Genomic DNA, 24,267 nt, shown 5'->3' with positions numbered 1-24,267 from the left:
ATGTTCTAATCAAAATACTGATATTTATAATCGCAAAAACACAGAAAATCGATTTTCGGCAAAAATCCAAAATCATCATCAAAAATTGCAAACAATGTAAAAAAAAATAGAATTTTTTTTGAAAACACAATTCGATTGGAAATTTAATTACGAACTCAACGAGGTATGACATTCCATATTTGGAGATATATTTTGAATGTTCTGATCAAAATACTGATATTTATAATCGCAAAACACAGAAAATCGATTTTCGGCAAAAATCCAAAATCATCATCAAAAATTGCAAAAATGTGAAAAAAATATAATTTTTTTTTGAAAACACAATTCGATTGGAATATTAATTACGAACTCAAAGAGGTATGACATTCCATATTTGGAGATATATTTTGAATGTTCTGATCAAAATACTGATATTTATAATCGCAAAAACACAGAAAATCGATTTTTGGCAAAAATCCAAAATCATCATCAAAAATTGCAAAAATGTGAAAAAAATATAATTTTTTTTTGAAAACACAATTCGATTGGAAATTTAATTACGAACTCAACGAGGTATGACATTCCATATTTGGAGATATATTTTGAATGTTCTGATCAAAATACTGATATTTATAATCGCAAAAACACAGAAAATCGATTTTCGGCAAAAATCCAAAATCATCATCAAAAATTGCAAAAAATATGAAAAAAATATAATTTTTTTTTGAAAACACAATTCGATTGGAAATTTAATTACGAACTCAACGAGGTATGACATTCCATATTTGGAGATATATTTTGAATGTTCTGATCAAAATACTGATATTTATAATCGCAAAAACACAGAAAATCGATTTTCGGCAAAAATCCAAAATCATCATCAAAAATTGCAAAAAATGTGAAAAAAATATAATTTTTTTTGAAAACACAATTCGATTGGAATATTAATTACGAACTCAACGAGGTATGACATTCCATATTTGGAGATATATTTTGAATGTTCTGATCAAAATACTGATATTTATAATCGCAAAAACACAGAAAATCGATTTTTGGCAAAAATCCAAAATCATCATCAAAAAATGTGAAAAAAATATACTTTTTTTTTGAAAACACAATTTAATTACAATCTCAACGAGGTATGAAATTCCATATTTGGATATATATTTTGAATGTTCTGATCAAAATACTGATATTTATAATCGCAAAAACACAGAAAATCGATTTTCGGCAAAAATCCAAAATCATCATCAAAAATTGCAAAAATGTGAAAAAAATATAATTTTTTTTTGAAATCACAGTTCGATTGGAATATTAGTTACGAACTTAACGAGGTATGAAATTCCATATTTGGATATATATTTTGAATGTTCTGATCAAAATACTGATATTTATAATCGCAATAACACAGAGAATCGATTTTCGGCAAAAATCCAAAATCATCATCAAAAATTGAAATAATATGAAAAAAATATAATTTTTTTTTGAAAACACAATTCGATTGGAAATTTAATTACGAACTCAACGAGGTATGACATTCCATATTTGGAGATATATTTTGAATGTTCTGATCAAAATACTGATATTTATAATCGCAAAAACACAGAAAATCGATTTTCGGCAAAAATCCAAAATCATCATCAAAAATTGCAAATAATGTGAAAAAAATATAATTTTTTTTTGAAAACACAATTCGATTGGAATATTAATTACGAACTCAACGAGGTATGACATTCCATATTTGGAGATATATTTTGAATGTTCTGATCAAAATACTGATATTTATAATCGCAAAAACACAGAAAATCGATTTTCGGCAAAAATCCAAAATCATCATCAAAAATTGCAAAAAATGTGAAAAAAATATAATTTTTTTTTGAAAACACAATTCGATTGGAAATTTAATTACGAACTCAACGAGGTATGACATTCCATATTTGGAGATATATTTTGAATGTTCTGATCAAAATACTGATATTTATAATCGCAAAAACACAGAAAATCGATTTTCGGCAAAAATCCAAAAACATCATCAAAAATTGCAAAAAATGTGAAAAAAATATAATTTTTTTTGAAAACACAATTCGATTGGAAATTTAATTACGAACTCAACGAGGTATGACATTCCATATTTGGAGATATATTTTGAATGTTCTGATCAAAATACTGATATTTATAATCGCAAAAACACAGAAAATCGATTTTCGGCAAAAATCCAAAATCATCATCAAAAATTGCAAAAAATGTGAAAAAAATATAATTTTTTTTTGAAAACACAATTCGATTGGAAATTTAATTACGAACTCAACGAGGTATGACATTCCATATTTGGAGATATATTTTGAATGTTCTGATCAAAATACTGATATTTATAATCGCAAAAACACAGAAAATCGATTTTCGGCAAAAATCCAAAATCATCATCAATAATTGCAAATAATGTGAAAAAAATATAATTTTTTTTTGAAAACACAATTCGATTGGAAATTTAATTACGAACTCAACGAAGTATGACATTCCATATTTGGAGATATATTTTGAATGTTCTGATCAAAATACTGATATTTATAATCGCAAAAACACAGAAAATCGATTTTCGGCAAAAATCCAAAATCATCATCAAAAATTGCAAATAATGTGAAAAAAATATAATTTTTTTTTGAAAACACAATTCGATTGGAAATTTAATTACGAACTCAACGAGGTATGACATTCCATATTTGGAGATATATTTTGAATGTTCTGATCAAAATACTGATATTTATAATCGCAAAAACACAGAAAATCGATTTTCGGCAAAAATCCAAAATCATCATCAAAAATTGCAAAAATGTGAAAAAAATATAATTTTTTTTTGAAAACACAATTCGATTGGAATATTAATTACGAACTCAACGAGGTATGACATTCCATATTTGGAGATATATTTTGAATGTTCTGATCAAAATACTGATATTTATAATCGCAAAAACACAGAAAATCGATTTTCGGCAAAAATCCAAAATCATCATCAAAAATTGCAAAAATGTGAAAAAAATATAATTTTTTTTTGAAAACACAATTCGATTGGAATATTAATTACGAACTCAACGAGGTATGACATTCCATATTTGGAGATATATTTTGAATGTTCTGATCAAAATACTGATATTTATAATCGCAAAAACACAGAAAATCGATTTTCGGCAAAAATCCAAAATCATCATCAAAAATTGCAAAAATGTGAAAAAAATATAATTTTTTTTTGAAAACACAATTCGATTGGAAATTTAATTACGAACTCAACGAGGTATGACATTCCATATTTGGAGATATATTTTGAATGTTCTGATCAAAATACTGATATTTATAATCGCAAAAACACAGAAAATCGATTTTCGGCAAAAATCCAAATCATCATCAAAAATTGCAAAAAATGTGAAAAACAAATAATTTTTTTTTGAAAACACAATTCGATTGGAATATTAATTACGAACTTAACGAGGTATGACATTCCATATTTGGAGATATATTTTGAATGTTCTGATCAAAATACTGATATTTATAATCGCAAAAACACAGAAAATCGATTTTCGGCAAAAATCCAAAATCATCATCAAAAATTGCAAATAATGTGAAAAAAATATAATTTTTTTTTGAAAACACAATTCGATTGGAAATTTAATTACGAACTCAACGAGGTATGACATTCCATATTTGGAGATATATTTTGAATGTTCTGATCAAAATACTGATATTTATAATCGCAAAAACACAGAAAATCGATTTTCGGCAAAAATCCAAAATCATCATCAAAAATTGCAATAAATGTGAAAAAAATATAATTTTTTTTTGAAAACACAATTCGATTGGAAATTTAATTACGAACTCAACGAGGTATGACATTCCATATTTGGAGATATATTTTGAATGTTCTGATCAAAATACTGATATTTATAATCGCAAAAACACAGAAAATCGATTTTCGGCAAAAATCCAAAATCATCATCAAAAATTGCAAAAATGTGAAAAAAATATAATTTTTTTTTGAAAACACAATTCGATTGGAATATTAATTACGAACTCAACGAGGTATGACATTCCATATTTGGAGATATATTTTGAATGTTCTGATCAAAATACTGATATTTATAATCGCAAAAACACAGAAAATCGATTTTCGGCAAAAATCCAAAATCATCATCAAAAATTGCAAAAATGTGAAAAAAATATAATTTTTTTTTGAAAACACAATTCGATTGGAAATTTAATTACGAACTCAACGAGGTATGACATTCCATATTTGGAGATATATTTTGAATGTTCTGATCAAAATACTGATATTTATAATCGCAAAACACAGAAAATCGATTTTCGGCAAAAATCCAAAATCATCATCAAAAATTGCAAATAATGTGAAAAAAATATAATTTTTTTTTGAAAACACAATTCGATTGGAATATTAATTACGAACTCAACGAGGTATGACATTCCATATTTGGAGATATATTTTGAATGTTCTGATCAAAATACTGATATTTATAATCGCAAAAACACAGAAAATCGATTTTCGGCAAAAATCCAAAATCATCATCAAAAATTGCAAAAATGTGAAAAAAATATAATTTTTTTTTGAAAACACAATTCGATTGGAATATTAATTACGAACTCAACGAGGTATGACATTCCATATTTGGAGATATATTTTGAATGTTCTGATCAAAATACTGATATTTATAATCGCAAAACACAGAAAATCGATTTTCGGCAAAAATCCAAAATCATCATCAAAAATTGCAAAAATGTGAAAAAAATAATTTTTTTTTGAAAACACAATTCGATTGGAATATTAATTACGAACTCAACGAGGTATGACATTCCATATTTGGAGATATATTTTGAATGTTCTGATCAAAATACTGATATTTATAATCGCAAAAGCACAGAAAATCGATTTTCGGCAAAAATCCAAAATCATCATCAAAAATTGCAAAAAATGTGAAAAAAATATAATTTTTTTTTGAAAACACAATTCGATTGGAAATTTAATTACGAACTCAACGAGGTATGACATTCCATATTTGGAGATATATTTTGAATGTTCTGATCAAAATACTGATATTTATAATCGCAAAAACACAGAAAATCGATTTTCGGCAAAAATCCAAAATCATCATCAAAAATTGCAAAAAATGTGAAAAAAATATAATTTTTTTTGAAAACACAATTCGATTGGAAATTTAATTACGAACTCAACGAGGTATGACATTCCATATTTGGAGATATATTTTGAATGTTCTGATCAAAATACTGATATTTATAATCGCAAAAACACAGAAAATCGATTTTCGGCAAAAATCCAAAATCATCATCAAAAATTGCAAAAAATGTGAAAAAAATATAATTTTTTTTGAAAACACAATTTAATTACGAACTCAACGAGGTATGACATTCCATATTTGGAGATATATTTTGAATGTTCTGATCAAAATACTGATATTTATAATCGCAAAAACACAGAAAATCGATTTTTGGCAAAAATCCAAATCATCATCAAAAATTGCAATAAATGTGAAAAAAATATAATTTTTTTTTGAAAACACAATTCGATTGGAATATTAATTACGAACTCAACGAGGTATGACATTCCATATTTGGAGATATATTTTGAATGTTCTGATCAAAATACTGATATTTATAATCGCAAAAACACAGAAAATCGATTTTCGGCAAAAATCCAAAATCATCATCAAAAATTGCAAGCAATGTGAAAAAAATATAATTTTTTTTGAAAACACAATTCGATTGGAAATTTTATAACGAACTCAACGAGGTATGACATTCCATATTTGGAGATATATTTTGAATGTTCTGATCAAAATACTGATATTTATAATCGCAAAAACACAGAAAATCGATTTTCGGCAAAAATCCAAAATCATCATCAAAAATTGCAAAAAATATGAAAAAAATATAATTTTTTTTTGAAAACACAATTCGATTGGAAATTTAATTACGAACTCAACGAGGTATGACATTCCATATTTGGAGATATATTTTGAATGTTCTGATCAAAATACTGATATTTATAATCGCAAAAACACAGAAAATCGATTTTCGGCAAAAATCCAAAATCATCATCAAAAATTGCAAAAATGTGAAAAAAATATAATTTTTATTTTGAAAACACAATTCGATTGGAATATTAATTACGAACTCAACGAGGTATGACATTCCATATTTGGAGATATATTTTGAATGTTCTGATCAAAATACTGATATTTATAATCGCAATAACACAGAAAATCGATTTTTGGCAAAAATCCAAAATCATCATCAAAAATTGCAAAAAATGTGAAAAAAATATAATTTTTTTTTGAAAACACAATTCGATTGGAATATTAATTACGAACTCAAAGAGGTATGACATTCCATATTTGGAGATATATTTTGAATGTTCTGATCAAAATACTGATATTTATAATCGCAAAAACACAGAAAATCGATTTTCGCAAAAATCCAAAATCATCATCAAAAATTGCAAACATGTGAAAAAAATATAATTTTTTTTTGAAAACACAATTCGATTGGAATATTAATTACGAACTCAACGAGGTATGACATTCCATATTTGGAGATATATTTTGAATGTTCTGACCTAAATACTGATATTTATAATCGCAAAAACACAGAAAATCGATTTTCGGCAAAAATCCAAAATCATCATCAAAAATTGCAAAAATGTGAAAAAAATATAATTTTTTTTTGAAAACACAATTCGATTGGAAATTTAATTACGAACTCAACGAGGTATGACATTCCATATTTGGAGATATATTTTGAATGTTCTGATCAAAATACTGATATTTATAATCGCAAAAACACAGAAAATCGATTTTCGGCAAAAATCCAAAATCATCATCAAAAATTGCAAAAATGTGAAAAAAATATAATTTTTTTTTGAAAACACAATTCGATTGGAAATTTAATTACGAACTCAACGAGGTATGACATTCCATATTTGGAGATATATTTTGAATGTTCTGATCAAAATACTGATATTTATAATCGCAAAAACACAGAAAATCGATTTTCGGCAAAAATCCAAAATCATCATCAAAAATTGCAAAAATGTGAAAAAAATATAATTTTTTTTTGAAAACACAATTCGATTGGAAATTTAATTACGAACTCAACGAGGTATGACATTCCATATTTGGAGATATATTTTGAATGTTCTGATCAAAATACTGATATTTATAATCGCAAAAACACAGAAAATCGATTTTCGGCAAAAATCCAAAATCATCATCAAAAATTGCAAAAATGTGAAAAAAATATAATTTTTTTTTGAAAACACAATTCGATTGGAATATTAATTACGAACTCAACGAGGTATGACATTCCATATTTGGAGATATATTTTGAATGTTCTGATCAAAATACTGATATTTATAATCGCAAAAACACAGAAAATCGATTTTCGGCAAAAATCCAAAATCATCATCAAAAATTGCAAAAATGTGAAAAAAATATAATTTTTTTTTGAAAACACAATTCGATTGGAAATTTAATTACGAACTCAACGAGGTATGACATTCCATATTTGGAGATATATTTTGAATGTTCTGATCAAAATACTGATATTTATAATCGCAAAAACACAGAAAATCGATTTTCGGCAAAAATCCAAAATCATCATCAAAAATTGCAAATAATGTGAAAAAAATATAATTTTTTTTTGAAAACACAATTCGATTGGAATATTAATTACGAACTCAACGAGGTATGACATTCCATATTTGGAGATATATTTTGAATGTTCTGATCAAAATACTGATATTTATAATCGCAAAACACAGAAAATCGATTTTCGGCAAAAATCCAAAATCATCATCAAAAATTGCAAAAATGTGAAAAAAATATAATTTTTTTTTGAAAACACAATTCGATTGGAATATTAATTACGAACTCAACGAGGTATGACATTCCATATTTGGAGATATATTTTGAATGTTCTGATCAAAATACTGATATTTATAATCGCAAAACACAGAAAATCGATTTTCGGCAAAAATCCAAAATCATCATCAATAATTGCAAATAATGTGAAAAAAATATAATTTTTTTTTGAAAACACAATTCGATTGGAATATTAATTACGAACTCAACGAGGTATGACATTCCATATTTGGAGATATATTTTGAATGTTCTGATCAAAATACTGATATTTATAATCGGAAAAACACAGAAAATCGATTTTCGGCAAAAATCCAAAATCATCATCAAAAATTGCAAGCAATGCGAAAAAAATAGAATTTTTTTTAAAAACACAATTCGATTGGATATTTTATAACGAACCCAACGAGGTATGACATTCCATATTTGGAGATATATTTTGAATGTTCTGATCAAAATACTGATATTTATAATCGCAAAAACACAGAAAATCGATTTTCGGCAAAAATCCAAAATCATCATCAAAAATTGCAAAAATGTGAAAAAAATATAATTTTTTTTTGAAAACACAATTCGATTGGAATATTAATTACGAACTCAACGAGGTATGACATTCCATATTTGGAGATATATTTTGAATGTTCTGATCAAAATACTGATATTTATAATCGCAAAAACACAGAAAATCGATTTTCGGCAAAAATCCAAAATCATCATCAAAAATTGCAAAAATGTGAAAAAAATATAATTTTTTTTTGAAAACACAATTCGATTGGAAATTTAATTACGAACTCAACGAGGTATGACATTCCATATTTGGAGATATATTTTGAATGTTCTGATCAAAATACTGATATTTATAATCGCAAAAACACAGAAAATCGATTTTCGGCAAAAATCCAAAATCATCATCAAAAATTGCAAAAATGTGAAAAAAATATAATTTTTTTTTGAAAACACAATTCGATTGGAAATTTAATTACGAACTCAACGAGGTATGACATTCCATATTTGGAGATATATTTTGAATGTTCTGATCAAAATACTGATATTTATAATCGCAAAAACACAGAAAATCGATTTTCGGCAAAAATCCAAAATCATCATCAAAAATTGCAAAAAATGTGAAAAAAATATAATTTTTTTTGAAAACACAATTCGATTGGAAATTTAATTACGAACTCAACGAGGTATGACATTCCATATTTGGAGATATATTTTGAATGTTCTGATCAAAATACTGATATTTATAATCGCAAAAACACAGAAAATCGATTTTCGGCAAAAATCCAAAATCATCATCAAAAATTGCAAATAATGTGAAAAAAATATAATTTTTTTTTGAAAACACAATTCGATTGGAAATTTAATTACGAACTCAACGAGGTATGACATTCCATATTTGGAGATATATTTTGAATGTTCTGATCAAAATACTGATATTTATAATCGCAAAAACACAGAAAATCGATTTTCGGCAAAAATCCAAAATCATCATCAAAAATTGCAAATAATGTGAAAAAAATATAATTTTTTTTTGAAAACACAATTCGATTGGAATATTAATTACGAACTCAACGAGGTATGACATTCCATATTTGGAGATATATTTTGAATGTTCTGATCAAAATACTGATATTTATAATCGCAAAAACACAGAAAATCGATTTTTGGCAAAAATCCAAAATCATCATCAAAAATTGCAAATAAAATGTGAAAAAAACATATTTTTTTTTAAATCACAGTTCGATTGGAATATTAATTACGAACTTAACGAGGTATGAAATTCCATATTTGGAGATATATTTTGAATGTTCTGATCAAAATACTGATATTTATAATCGCAAAAACACAGAAAATCGATTTTCGGCAAAAATCCAAAATCATCATCAAAAATTGCAAAAAATGTGAAAAAAATATAATTTTTTTTTGAAAACACAATTCGATTGGAATATTAATTACGAACTCAACGAGGTATGACATTCCATATTTGGAGATATATTTTGAATGTTCTGATCAAAATACTGATATTTATAATCGCAAAAACACAGAAAATCGATTTTCGGCAAAAATCCAAAATCATCATCAAAAATTGCAAAAAATGTGAAAAAAATATAATTTTTTTTGAAAACACAATTCGATTGGAAATTTAATTACGAACTCAACGAGGTATGACATTCCATATTTGGAGATATATTTTGAATGTTCTGATCAAAATACTGATATTTATAATCGCAAAAACACAGAAAATCGATTTTCGGCAAAAATCCAAAATCATCATCAAAAATTGCAAAAAATGTAAAATTTTTTTTTGAAAACACAATTTAATTACGAACTCAACGAGGTATGACATTCCATATTTGGAGATATATTTTGAATGTTCTGATCAAAATACTGATATTTTTAATCGCAAAAACACAGAATATGGATTTTCGCAAAAATCCAAAATCATCATCAAAAATTGCAAATAATGTGAAAAAAATATAATTTTTTTTTGAAAACACAATTCGATTGGAAATTTAATTACGAACTCAACGAGGTATGACATTCCATATTTGGAGATATATTTTGAATGTTCTGATCAAAATACTGATATTTATAATCGCAAAAACACAGAAACTCGATTTTCGGCAAAAATCCAAAATCATCATCAAAAATTACAAAAAATGTGAGAAAAATATTTTTTTTTTTTAAAAACACAGTTCGATTGGAAATTTAATTACGAACTCAACGAGGTATGACATTCCATAATTGGAGATATATTTTGAATGTTTTGATCAAAATACTGATATTTATAATCGCAAAAACACAGAAAATCGATTTTCGGCAAAAATCCAAAAGTCATCATCAAAAATTGCAAGAAATGTGATAAAAATATAATTTTTTTTGAAAACACAGTTCGACCTAATTTTAGTTTCTGTTAACCAACTGATTTTGGAACTAAATCAGTTTTTTCTATTTAAATTTTCTTTTATATTTATTATTCAGTTGGGCCGAAATCCCGGCGGTACTGCAATACCGGGCCAACCCGCGACAGAGGTGGAGCAAGCTCCTAGCACTCCGTCTGATTCCAAAAATCAGTTTAACATTTGTTGTCCTCCAATGGAGGAACTATCAGATGTTAAGCTGATAAGAACAGATATAAAAAAAAGCCATATGGCCAGTAAATGTTTACCTGCCTCTGGGGCAGGCCAAGTGAGTGTTATTGTGTTTTTATTATTATTATTATTTTTTTTTTTTTGTTTTTGTTCAACAATAATTTTGTTTCAATTTTTGTTTTTGTTTTTTTTTTTAAATTATAAAAATCTATCAAATTTGTGTTTATTTGTTCCTCATTTTTTTTTTTAAATTTTAATTTATTTATTCCTTTTTAAGGCATTTAAATTTTTTAGTTGGAAGGAGCTCCACTTGGCAGGGTGAACTGCCTGATCCCGGATACATGCTCCACATAGATGTCCCGGGACCACCTGATGGTGTCGGCCACCATCAGTCTGCGCATCAGGCCAGCATAAAACCTAGAGACACCCAAAGTCTTGAGGACCCTTTCGTTCTTAGGGTCCCACGAGCCCAAGGCTCCGACAATGAATGCCTCCAGTTTTACCTGGTATCCCATGGCGCGCAGGGCTTCAGCTAGGGGGCGGTATTTTTCTTCTTTCTCGCCCCTCGCGTTATCAAACGCTTCAGCCCCGTTCTCGAACGGAACAGTCACGTCAACTATGACGATTTTTCTGCTCCGTTCGTCGCGCCATACCAGGTCCGGCCTGAGGGCCGCCATGTCCTCGGCGACCCCTTCCACGCGGCAGTTCACCCTGGGGGTCCCCAGCCGTGAGCCAGCCTTGGCGAGGCGATCCATCACCGCGTTGTGCCTCTGCTGCATTGCGTTTGAGTGGTGCATGCAGTGGCACAACACGTGTGGAACGCTCTCCAGCTGATATCCACAGACCCGGCAGCGCTTGTCGCCGCTGCCCCATCGGATCGCTCCGTTGAGTGGGAGGACTCCCAGTCGGGCTCTGTGGATAAACCGCCAGTCAGCAAACCTGGTAAAGCTACCGTCGCGTATGAACGCGTTGCTGACTGGGGTTAGCGTGGAGAGCTTCGCCACCTTCCCCTGGTCGGGTTTATTTATGAGGATGGTCAGGAACTCATCCTGAGCTGCGCACCTGAGACGTTGGATGAGTTGGGACCTGGAGTTCGAGTCGGTGGCCACTGGTCGGTTTCTTTGTCCTCTACTCTCGACCAGTAGCTCACCTCCTCTCCAGGCCCAACGCACCCCCAGATGCACAGCTTGCCTTTTGGTGGCCATCCTCACCCTCGACCAGAATCCGGCGTCGCCAAAGCTGGCTGTCTCCCCGGATAGAGTGGAGCCTGAGAGAAAGTGGGCCATCTCGTCGCCAGATGGCTCCCGGTTTATTTTTCGCTTTACCGCTTCTCTCAGGCCCTCACTTGCAATCCGGGAGACGACCTCCCCAGGGCAGGACACCATGCGGTGAGCCTGGGCGATAGTTAAGACATCAGCCAATATAGATGAAGGTAGTATGCCCGCTCCACCTTTCTTCAGCGGGGTGTATACACTTTGATCTTAGCCATAAGGCCGAGAAGCGATAACTAAAAACGAAAACGAGCAGGGTCTCCATTAGCAAACGACCAGAAATAGTTGGGAATTATAAGTACGCGCACTCGAAAAATGACTCAACGCAGCAGTTGTTCAGTTTCTTACTGACAGCCTGCTTTTAGGGGTAGTTTGCGGAGCAAATAAAACGAGCTCTCTTCATTTTGTAACGGACAATTTAAAAGACATTCTGCCATATGTAAACATAACCATTTTGAAACGAAAAGACTTGTGCCTGATAATATATATTTAATTTATATTTTTTTCACATTTCTTGCAATTTTTGATGATGACTTTTAAATTTTTGCCGAAAATCGATTTTCTGTGTTTTTGCGATTATAAATATCAGTATTTTGATCAAAACATTCAAAATATATCTCCAATTATGGAATATCATACCTCGTTGAGTTCGTAATTAAATTTCCAATCGAACTGTGTTTTTAAAAAAAAAAAATATTTTTCTCACATTTTTTGTAATTTTTGATGATGATTTTGGATTTTTGCCGAAAATCGAGTTTCTGTGTTTTTGCGATTATAAATATCAGTATTTTGATCAGTACATTCAAAATATATCTCCAAATATGGAATGTCATACCTCGTTGAGCTCGTAATTAAATTTCCAATCGAACTGTGTTTTCAAGAAAAAATGATATTTTTTTCACATTTCTTGCAATTTTTGATGATGACTTTTGGATTTTTGACGAAAATCGATTTTCTGTGTTTTTGCGATTATAAATAGCAGTATTTTGATCAGAACATTCAAAATATATCTCCAAATATGGAATGTCATACCTCGTTGAGCTCGTAATTAAATTTCCTATCGAACTGTGTTTTCAAAAAAAAATTATATTTTTTTCACATTTCTTGCAATTTTTGATGATGACTTTTGGATTTTTGCCGAAAATCGATTTTCTGTGTTTTTGCGATTATAAATATCAGTATTTTGATCAGAACATTCAAAATATATCTCCAAATATGGAATGTCATACCTCGTTGAGTTCGTAATTAATTTTCCAATCAAACTGTGTTTTCAAAAAAAAATTATATTTTTTTCACATTTCTTGCAATTGTTGCCGAAAATCGATTTTCTGTGTTTTCGCGTTTATAAATATCAGTATTTTGATCAGAACATTAAAAACATATCTCCAAATATGGAATGTCATACCTCGTTGAGCTCGTAATTAAATTTCCAATCGAACTGTATTTTCAAGAAAAAATGATATTTTTTCACATTTCTTGCAATTTTTGATGATGACTTTTGGATTTTTGCAGAAAATCGATTTTCTGTGTTTTTGCGATTATAAATAACAGTATTTTGATCAGAACATTCAAAATATAACTCCAAATATGGAATGTCATACCTCGTTGAGCTCGTAATTAAATTTCCTATCAAACTGTGTTTTCAAAAAAAAATTATATTTTTTTCACATTTCTTGCAATTTTTAATTATGACTTTTGGATTTTTGCCGAAAATCGATTTTCTGTGTTTTTGCGATTATAAATATCAGTATTTTAATCAGAACATTCAAAATATAGCTCCATATATGGAATGTCATACCTCGTTGAGCTCGTAATTAAATTTCCTATCGAACTGTGTTTTCAAAAAAAATTATATTTTTTTCACATTTCTTGCAATTTTTGATGATGACTTTTGGATTTTTGCCGAAAATCGATTTTCTGTGTTTTTGCGATTATAAATATCAGTATTTTGATCAGAACATCCAAAATATATCTCCAAATATGGAATGTCATACCTCGTTGAGTTCGTAATTAATTTTCCAATCAAACTGTGTTTTCAAAAAAAAAATTATATTTTTTTCACATTTCTTGCAATTGTTGCCGAAAATCGATTTTCTGTGTTTTTGCGTTTATAAATATCAGTATTTTGATCAGAACATTAAAAACATATCTCCAAATATGGAATGTCATACCTCGTTGAGCTCGTAATTAAATTTCCAATCGAACTGTATTTTCAAGAAAAAATGATATTTTTTCACATTTCTTGCAATTTTTGATGATGACTTTTGGATTTTTGCCGAAAATCGATTTTCTGTGTTTTTGCGATTATAAATAACAGTATTTTGATCAGAACATTCAAAATATAACTCCAAATATGGAATGTCATACCTCGTTGAGCTCGTAATTAAATTTCCTATCGAACTGTGTTTTCAAAAAAAAATTATATTTTTTTCACATTTCTTGCAATTTTTAATTATGACTTTTGGATTTTTGCCGAAAATCGATTTTCTGTGTTTTTGCGATTATAAATATCAGTATTTTAATCAGAACATTCAAAATATAGCTCCATATATGGAATGTCATACCTCGTTGAGCTCGTAATTAAATTTCCTATCGAACTGTGTTTTCAAAAAAAAATTATATTTTTTTCACATTTCTTGCAATTTTTGATGATGACTTTTAGATTTTTGCCGAAAATCGATTTTCTGTGTTTTTGCGATTATAAATATTAGTATTTTGATCAGAACATTCAAAATATAGCTCCAAATATGGAATGTCATATCTCGTTGAGCTCGTAATTAAATTTCCAATCGAACTGTGTTTTCAAGAAAAAATGATATTTTTTTCACATTTCTTGCAATTTTTGATGATGACTTTTGGATTTTTGCCGAAAATCGATTTTCTGTGTTTTTGCGATTATAAATAACAGTATTTTGATCAGAACATTCAAAATATAACTCCAAATATGGAATGTCATACCTCGTTGAGCTCGTAATTAAATTTCCTATCAAACTGTGTTTTCAAAAAAAAATTATATTTTTTTCACATTTCTTGCAATTTTTGATTATGACTTTTGGATTTTTGCCGAAAATCGATTTTCTGTGTTTTTGCGATTATAAATATCAGTATTTTAATCAGAACATTCAAAATATAGCTCCAAATATGGAATGTCATACCTCGTTGAGCTCGTAATTAAATTTCCTATCGAACTGTGTTTTCAAAAAAAAATTATATTTTTTTCACATTTCTTGCAATTTTTGATGATGACTTTTGGATTTTTGCCGAAAATCGATTTTCTGTGTTTTTGCGATTATAAATATCAGTATTTTGATCAGAACATTCAAAATATATCTCCAAATATGGAATGTCATACCTCGTTGAGTTCGTAATTAAATTTCCAATCAAACTGTGTTTTCAAAAAAAAATTATATTTTTTCACATTTCTTGCAATTGTTGCCGAAAATCGATTTTCTGTGTTTTTGCGTTTATAAATATCAGTATTTTGATCAGAACATTCAAAATATATCTCCAAATATGGAATGTCATACCTCGTTGAGCTCGTAATTAAATTTCCTATCAAACTGTGTTTTCAAAAAAAATTATATTTTTTTCACATTTCTTGCAATTTTTGATGATGACTTTTGGATTTTTGCCGATAATCGATTTTCTGTGTTTTTGCGATTATAAATATCAGTATTTTGATCAGAACATTCAAAATATATCTCCAAATATGGAATGTCATACCTCGTTGAGTTCGTAATTAAATTTCCAATCAAACTGTGTTTTCAAAAAAAAATAAAATTTTTTCACATTTCTTGCAATTGTTGCCGAAAATCGATTTTCTGTGTTTTTGCGATTATAAATATCAGTATTTTGATCAGAACATTCAAAATATAGCTCCAAATATGGAATGTCATACCTCGTTGAGCTCGTAATTAAATTTCCAATCGAACTGTGTTTTCAAGAAAAAATGATATTTTTTTCACATTTCTTGCAATTTTTGATGATGACTTTTGGATTTTTGCCGAAAATCGATTTTCTGTGTTTTTGCGATTATAAATATCAGTATTTTGATCAGAACATTCAAAATATATCTCCAAATATGGAATGTCATACCTCGTTGAGTTCGTAATTAAATTTCCAATCAAACTGTGTTTTCAAAAAAAAATTATATTTTTTCACATTTCTTGCAATTGTTGCCGAAAATCGATTTTCTGTGTTTTTGCGTTTATAAATATTAGTATTTTGATCAGAACATTAAAAATATATCTCCAAATATGGAATGTCATACCTCGTTGAGCTCGTAATTAAATTTCCAATCGAACTGTGTTTTCAAGAAAAAATGATATTTTTTTCACATTTCTTGCAATTTTTGATGATGACTTTTAGATTTTTGCCGAAAATCGATTTTCTGTGTTTTTGCGATTATAAATATCCCGCACCCAGCATTCCGCACCCCATTTTCCATAAACTGAAATCACGCCCAGTCATTTTCACTTCATTTTATTTGGAAATACTTTTCTAGGTTTATACAAATCCCCAAAATTTCACATTATGAGGCAGCAGCTGCTGGACGAGGAGTTCGAGAATCTGCGCCGCGTAGCGTTGGCCATTTGCCAGAATCTCGGAAGACCAAAAGATCGGGAGATATGTCGAAGCACCCTGGAAGAGCTCGCCAAGTTCCACCAGGCTTCGTCGATCAGGATTAAGGAAAATGTGCACAAGTTCCTGATGTTCTATCTGAAAGTTTTAAGATGGACGCACAAGCACCAGCCTTCGGATTTGTATCGCAAATGGGTTAGTTTAGTCTTGCAGTTTAGCGATCATTAGGTTAATATCTTATTTTTTAGTATGGTCAAAACTTTGGCAATGACTTCAAGTCTGCCTCATCAGCCGCGAATTCTGCGGATGAACTGCGCGTTTGGTTGGAGGAGGGAAAGTCCTTTTACGCCATGAAAACATTTGAAGATGGTTCCACCACCATTTACTCAGCGGTGGTCAAAGATCCGAAAGCTGGTTGGTCAGAAAACGGTCTGAAAACTCTAATGGAAACGCAAATTGGCTGCGCTTTAGATCGAAATGAAAATTGATTTGTTTAATATTCTTAATATAGTGTATATTTCCATTTCAGGTGCTTAACTCGAGATTCGGTGTGTACAATTTACTGGTGTTTGGATATGTGGTGGTAAATTGGCAGGTAAATTGTAATTATAAATATGGGAAATCTATCAATTGTGAAACGTACGCATTGTCGAATATTAAACTACATATAAATTTATATGATTTAAGTATGTAGAAAAATCATTTTTGAATTGTTTGATGTATACTTTTCATTGAAATAATTTAGCTACTTAAGGTTCTTTTAAATTTACCTGCCACAGTTTGGGTAACTAGATAAGTAGTTAACCTTAACGATTAATTGTTTTCAACTTTTCGACTTAAGTATAGACAGGAAGAGTGGACGGAATGTGTTTCTGATATCAAAAGTCAATCATAGCTTAAATATCATGTAGCGTGGCGAAAAGGCACTTTTTGTGTTTTGTTTGTGCTGAGGGTAAGCCTGGTTTTCCTATTAACTTCTAAAGATTCGAGAGGCTGCGCCAATTAGCAGAAGGCCCAAAAGAAGCTGCAGGGATCCATGCATTTGTACTAAGCTGGAGCCATTGCAGCTGTCGCTGGAGCAATAGCACTCCTCCCAGTACACTCCGTTCTCGTAGACTCCCCAGTTACAGACGCCAACCACTCCGGTATCGGAAACGGATGCACATCGGCGAATCACCTGACGCCAGCGACCGTCCCCTGGAAAATATAATATAATTGTTAGTTTGTACACAAATAGTTGTCTTAAAGGAAAGATAATCATTTAAGACACTAGAATGTTTTTGAAACATCTGAACCTGTTGCATCATAACATTCCTAAACTATCGATATATTATTGTTTAATGATTAGAAATCCCTGCGGGGCGTTCGCTGCTCCTACTCACAGATAAATCCTCGAGGTCCCTGCTGCACCACCTTCATGCAGAAGGATCCTGGCATGTGGCTCTCGTCGCTGTTGCACTCAATGGCAATGTGCTCGGTGCGGTTGAATCTCTTGTAGGCGCCACAGCTGTCGTGCCCCTTGCGATCCTGGTCGGAGGAGCACTGGTAGCATCGGATGGCCCAGCTGCCTGTAATAAGTCACCAATTAGTTTAATTTACCCAAAACTTTTGCCAAAGCCACACCCAAAAGCCGAGATTAGAAGGTGGCCATTGGGGATTCTTACGACTTGGCCTTTATGACCTACCGCAAATGGCCAGGGTGAGCAGCAGGAAAGCGCAACGGAGCATGAGATTCATCTTTCACTTATATCTGTATTGTGCGCTTCGATTAACTTAAATAAAATAGGATTAAACCAAGAAAATAAATAACGCAAGCCCTAGTGTGACCATATGGTGTGTAGCGGCAAAATACCAAATAAGAAAAATACCAACTTAGTTGATTTTGCAGTTCTCTTTGCTATTCATTTATTTGAAATATTGTTTTTTACAGAATATAGATATATAGCATATAGAATATATAGAAGAATATAAATATGCAATGCATTACTTATTCACTTTTCAATCGTTTGTCTCTTTAACAGAATTTGTACTTTTCTCTAACCCATTCTATATGTACTCATTAATCAAATAAAAGCTTAAAACAAAAAACTTTAAAAACAATAATTTGTAATTTAGTATTTTGAAACAAGTAGTTTTCTGGGATATAAACACTTTGAATAAAAAGGATATTTTTAAAATTCCTAACGGTGTTTTCAGGCTTGAACAATATTGCCACTCGGTTTCGTTTTCTTCCCTGGTTTGTGTCTATGATAATGATGCACAATTTGAAGGATTACTAGAACGCAGCGCACACGGTCACACTACTATTTACACGCCCAAAAAATTCAATCAATTGAAACGCGAAGAAAAACACAAATATTACGATGAAAACGCTGGAGAAATGTGTCCTATTCGCTGTCGTGCTCCTCTGCCTGCTGCAAGTGGGTGAGTACTCGAAGCCGAAACTGCGCCTGCGCAACCGACAGTGCTAACCACCTGCGCAACTTGTTTTTTAGGCCAGGCGATCAAATGCTGGGACTGTCGCAGCGATAACGATCCCAAGTGCGGGGATCCATTCGACAACAGCACTCTGGCGATCACCGACTGTCAACAGGCACCGGAGCTGGAGCACCTGAAGGGCGTGCGGCCGACGATGTGCCGCAAGATCCGGCAGAAGGTGCACGGGGAGTGGCGCTACTTCCGCAGCTGCGCCTACATGGGCGAGCCGGGCATCGAGGGCGACGAACGCTACTGCCTGATGCGAACTGGCAGCTACAACATCTTCATGGAGTTCTGCACGTGCAACAGCAAGGACGGCTGCAACTCGGCGGGCATCCATCGGCTTGGGCTGATGGGCGTGCTCTCTGGCACACTGCTCTCCGTAATTGTGGCTCATCTGCTGCGGCAATAGGTGGTTCCACCTGCTCCAGTTGTAGCCAATGCCACGCCTCATTTGCCACAAGACTGTCCAGTAAATGGAAAGCATACAAAACTTCATTCAAACAGTTTAGCGTGTTTGCTTGTGTGTTCAACATAGATGTATAATTTTAACCGTGAGAAACCAAATATGTTTAAAATTTGTAAATGAACTTCCTTAAAAGTCCCTTGCTTATTGTACGGATAGTCTTGTGAAAAATGAGCGATGTGTAATGAAGTGCCTTTCTGTAAACTTAAGCCTAAAATACTATTTCCGTCCAAAAAGTATCTTACGCATTTAACATTCCATCTCGTAAACTGAATCTTGCAATACTTTCTATTTTCTACATGTATTTTGTAATGTATTTACAAAGAAACGCCTAGATTTAGTCGCCAAAAGGCTTACAAGTTTTTATTGTAATGCAAAGACAATTAGAACATTTTTGTAATTGAAATAAACGTTTAAACACCAGTCGACCATTGTTTCTCGCACTTTGTAAGGTTATGAAAGTTTCAGAGTAGGATTGGAAATCCTTTTTCAGCCTGCTGGTGAAGTGTATATACTTGTTGGTTTCGCGATCCTTTATGAAGTAGAAAGGAACTTAGTCTAAATCTAGTCCTTGACATCCACATCTCCACACTTTTTGTGCTGTTTTAAATTGTAGCCCTCCTTGAAACGATTCTATTAGGAGGAGGACTAATAGAATTGGGGCAATCGGGCTCCATATCCAGATAAACAATCTCACTTGATGAGGAAACTTCCGTAGAATCTAAGTACTGAATCACATCTCCATTATCGCAATGATTGCTGGGACTTTCTTGATCAAAATAACCTCCAGCTTTCAAGTATTTGTCGTATTTGTGACGTTTGTAGCCTGGAGCTTCGGAATCCTCCAAAGATTGAAAATAGGGTTCCAACCTGCGCTTAACGCCACAGTTCGGAAGATTCTGTAGATTTTGCTGGGCAGCAGTAGCGAGGTTATTGTTTTTCATCTGAATAAGAAAGGGATCATTTCAAAAAAATCCTTTACTTTGTCTCAAATAAATTACTTTTTAATTTGAAAACGACGAGAAATAAAAGAGTTAAAAAGAGGCCACTTTCCAATAGGATCAATGAAGCTCTATATTGCATGAAGTTGTCAGTGTTTTGAAACGATTAAGAAAATTCTATTCAAACAGCTTACATTTCACCTATTGTCAATTTTTCTCGATTTGGAACCGTTTGGGAAAATTTAATAGTGGGGGTAAATGGGGAAAATTAATATATTTCTATATTTTCTATAAAAAGCGCAGAGCTGTGTGATTCTTATGGTGGCTTAAGGTATAATCTTGCCTTTACTCACTGATATTAGTAAAAACTAAAGTTGTATTATAAATTATATTGGTTATGTAAATAGCGCAGGGCTGCATTATCGATAAAAGCCTCCTTCGTGCGACTGACTCTGCCATCTCTAATTCCTTGCTCTTTAACTCCTTTCGTTGTTGTTCGTGTTGTGCGGTTTGTGACTATTTTAACGTGTTAATTGTCTTTCAATAAGAACGTGGATAAAATGTTGTGGATTTTATAGACGTAAGGAAGTGCTTGTGATTCAAGAAGTGTGTGTGGGCGTTTTGTTTCGATCCTAATTGTATTCTCCATCCGCCGATTGCGAAATCTGCAAGTCCCGTTGTCGCCATTTTCTTTTATTTTCGTATTCTTTGTCCACCGTATTCTTTTTGTTATTGTGTCGAGTAAATCGTTTAAACTAAAACCAATCATCACTGACTAATGGATTCGGACTTCGACTTTTACTTGGCTTCCACTCGCGACGATTTTTCCAGCAACATATTGCTAAACTTCAACCAGATGCGACTGGAGCTCATGGACTACCACAGGTACACGAATAGTTCCTCTAACTGCTGTTAACTTTAAACATTTGTTGCTGTGACGTCACAAACATGCTCAATAAGTTTCCTGAATAAATAAATAAGCAATGCTGTCCTACCCCTTAGAATATCCCTCATTTATAATTATTATATCCCTCATATATAATACGTCATTTAAGATAGTTTTTCATTTTAGTTTACTTTATTTTGATCAATATTATAGTTAACATTTACATTTCTGCTTTGTACAGGTATGTTATTCACACTTATTTCAAACGAACTTCTGCATCGGATTGGGAGTCGGATCACAAGCTCATGTGGAGGGCGAGGATCGCTAGGAGAGCAGTGGCACTGATAGCCAGGAGGCGACCTGCTCCGGATGCGTTGCACAGGTCACCTTTGCAGGTGTAGCAGCTCTCCACCTGCCGGCTGTGGGTCACCGTGCACTCGTTGCCCTTCTGCCCGATGGACTCGAAGTGGCAGTCGCGGGATACGATCGTTCCAGCTCGGTCTGTGGAATTCAATTCAAAACTAGTTATTTATATAAGATATAATAATTATAATATTTATTATATAATATTCCACAAACATATAAGTGCCTGATAAGCGGCCTTTAAAACAAAAGTATTGCCTATCAGCTACTGGCGGTGATTAAAACCATGATCACCATGATGGATTTAGCTAAAAGCTAAATTAAGCTAAGCTATATTAAATACCTTAATCATACATCGAACATTCTAACGGTGTTTCGAATGATGTAGCGAGCTTTCAGTCTAAAATAACTACCCTATTTTTGCAAGATGAATTTCAGTTAGCTGCAGAAATATTTGCATACAAGAAAGCTTGTTATCTCAATATAATTAACACTATTGATAGTGCAAGTCACTTATAAGCCAAGTATACCATTTACTAGCATTGGGAAGAGCAACAATATTCAACTGCAGTTGAACAAATACAAATGTTGAAATTACATCCTTTACAAAACGCCGCCTTAGGTAAATTTGACTCTATTTCTAACAATTACATTTCAGTCTTACCACTGATAAAAGTGCGGAAAAATCTACAACTTTGTTTACTTTTAATGAGTCACAGACTCATTCTAAAATTAGTTCACACTGGCTTACTAATTTGTTTAGCAATTTAATATACATTGAATTTGTTTTCTGACTAATTCTGACTTTATTTAAAATATTTTTATATTTAGCTTTTAAGTTTGAAACCACTAAGTTTGATTATTTCTTTGCTTGCGTTCGCCTACATCTTATTTAATAAGTTATTTGAATTTCTCGTAGAGTTTAAAGCCCTAGTGTCTTACGACTGCGAAACGCACTGTATCCGCTTTGCATACGATTTCTGAGCTTGTGTTTCGTTTGCCATATGTTAATTGGAACTCGTACCTTCCATATCTCGACTACTTTGTACGGGTGACATCACGTCTTATTAATTTATTTCATTGCGTTCAAGCTGCGTGTGTATCTAATAGTAAAATTGGCATGCAAAACGGGATCTCCGTGGGATTACACTCACCGCTGGTGACCACCTTGTTGCACCTGGTCACTGGCTGCAGTTGCTCCATGGTGTTAGGCTTGGGCACACTGTCGCAATCCACGGTGCGGATGTTGGAGGTGGAATCGATCTTGTCCTTGGCGCAGTTGGGATCCGTAAGGGATTTGCACTGATAGCACTTGATGGCCGAAGCTGAAGTGGGCAGAATTAATTAATGAGAATTAATTTATTTTCAATGGCTTGGTCAAGGACGGCCATTTGAATGTGTTTAGCTTGTAACCAGTTTGAGATCTTCATTTCGCTGGCAATCTCACTCGATTCGCCTTATGTAACGCCCTCATCCGGAATAAACAATAACTCTAAGCTCGTCAACTTCTCAAGACCTCTCTCACTTACCGACTATGAAGTCATTTCTATATACAATTCCAAAACATATGGAAAAGTACGTGAATATTATCGTGCGCTTCGGTATTTGAAATAATTGTGGGCGCTTGTCAAATATTTTTTTTATGGACGTGATGACTTAATGCTGATAAGCTTGTTCCAGTATACGTCTGTTATAATTTTAGAAATTCCTATATTTTAATTATTTATTTACATTACTTTAAATAGCATCGTAGAGTTATCTTATTTGGGAAATAATTGTAGAAATAATTGCTTTTCTAACACACCCTACGATTTCACTCAAAACTGGTTATAGTTTGGCACAGATTTTAAAATTAATTTCGGGTGTAAAGTCCCCAAAAGAAAATCCACTTACCACTGTGCATCAGGCACAAGGCGATGAGGAGCACGGTAATCACTTGTTTCAGCATATTCGGTGGGGTTTTAAAAATCTGATATATTTAGAAAAATTATTCGAATCACTTTCGGTTTAAACCGTTTGGCAGACGCTGAACAACTGAAATTAGTTTTGTGTTTGTTTTCAGCAAGCTCCACATTTGCAACTTGTTTTCGAGTGCGATCGGTGTGAAAAGCTTTGCTCATTCACTCAAGAAACTGGCATTTGCTGAGTTTTCACTCGGAACGAGTTATGTGTGTTTGTTATGTCAATCCAGCGATCCACGCATTGGGGTCACTACAAAAATAAAACTATTTTGTTTTGATCAGCAGTTTCGTAGGCGGTATGTAT

General features: G+C 31.9%; 5 protein-coding genes and 1 pseudogene across 5 annotated transcripts; 2 read left to right on the top strand and 4 right to left on the bottom strand.

Moving 5' to 3' along the window:
• Window positions 1-10,901: 10,901 nt before the first annotated feature.
• On the bottom strand, window positions 10,902-11,086 carry LOC120320877 (annotated as a pseudogene).
• Window positions 11,087-11,306: 220 nt separating this feature from the next.
• Window positions 11,307-12,401, bottom strand: LOC122319518. Its single transcript, XM_043206883.1, has one exon. It carries the CDS (start codon window positions 12,399-12,401, stop codon window positions 11,307-11,309), a length of 1,095 nt encoding a protein of 364 aa, XP_043062818.1.
• A 4,331-nt stretch (window positions 12,402-16,732) lies between these two features.
• LOC6527365 lies at window positions 16,733-17,794 on the top strand. Its single transcript, XM_002088421.4, has 2 exons — window positions 16,733-17,063; window positions 17,117-17,794. Exons 1-2 carry the CDS (start codon window positions 16,821-16,823, stop codon window positions 17,354-17,356), a joined length of 483 nt encoding a protein of 160 aa, XP_002088457.1. The 5' UTR covers window positions 16,733-16,820; the 3' UTR covers window positions 17,357-17,794.
• On the bottom strand, window positions 17,361-18,713 carry LOC6527366. Its single transcript, XM_002088422.4, has 3 exons — window positions 18,554-18,713; window positions 18,251-18,436; window positions 17,361-18,065 (listed from the first exon to the last, which is right to left on the bottom strand). Exons 1-3 carry the CDS (start codon window positions 18,603-18,605, stop codon window positions 17,839-17,841), a joined length of 465 nt encoding a protein of 154 aa, XP_002088458.1. The 5' UTR covers window positions 18,606-18,713; the 3' UTR covers window positions 17,361-17,838.
• A 418-nt stretch (window positions 18,714-19,131) lies between these two features.
• On the top strand, window positions 19,132-20,235 carry LOC6527367. The gene is made up of 2 exons (XM_002088423.3): window positions 19,132-19,292; window positions 19,364-20,235. The coding sequence occupies exons 1-2, from the start codon at window positions 19,232-19,234 to the stop codon at window positions 19,756-19,758; spliced, it is 456 nt and encodes a 151-aa protein (XP_002088459.1). The 5' UTR covers window positions 19,132-19,231; the 3' UTR covers window positions 19,759-20,235.
• A 1,574-nt stretch (window positions 20,236-21,809) lies between these two features.
• Window positions 21,810-24,049, bottom strand: LOC6527368. Its single transcript, XM_002088424.4, has 3 exons — window positions 23,896-24,049; window positions 23,157-23,327; window positions 21,810-22,140 (listed from the first exon to the last, which is right to left on the bottom strand). Exons 1-3 carry the CDS (start codon window positions 23,948-23,950, stop codon window positions 21,935-21,937), a joined length of 432 nt encoding a protein of 143 aa, XP_002088460.1. The 5' UTR covers window positions 23,951-24,049; the 3' UTR covers window positions 21,810-21,934.
• Window positions 24,050-24,267: the final 218 nt, after the last annotated feature.

This window comes from Drosophila yakuba, chromosome 2L (genome assembly GCF_016746365.2).
Source record: "Drosophila yakuba strain Tai18E2 chromosome 2L, Prin_Dyak_Tai18E2_2.1, whole genome shotgun sequence".
Lineage (NCBI taxonomy): Eukaryota > Metazoa > Arthropoda > Insecta > Diptera > Drosophilidae > Drosophila > Drosophila yakuba.
This window is presented reverse-complemented; position numbering and strand designations above follow the sequence as displayed.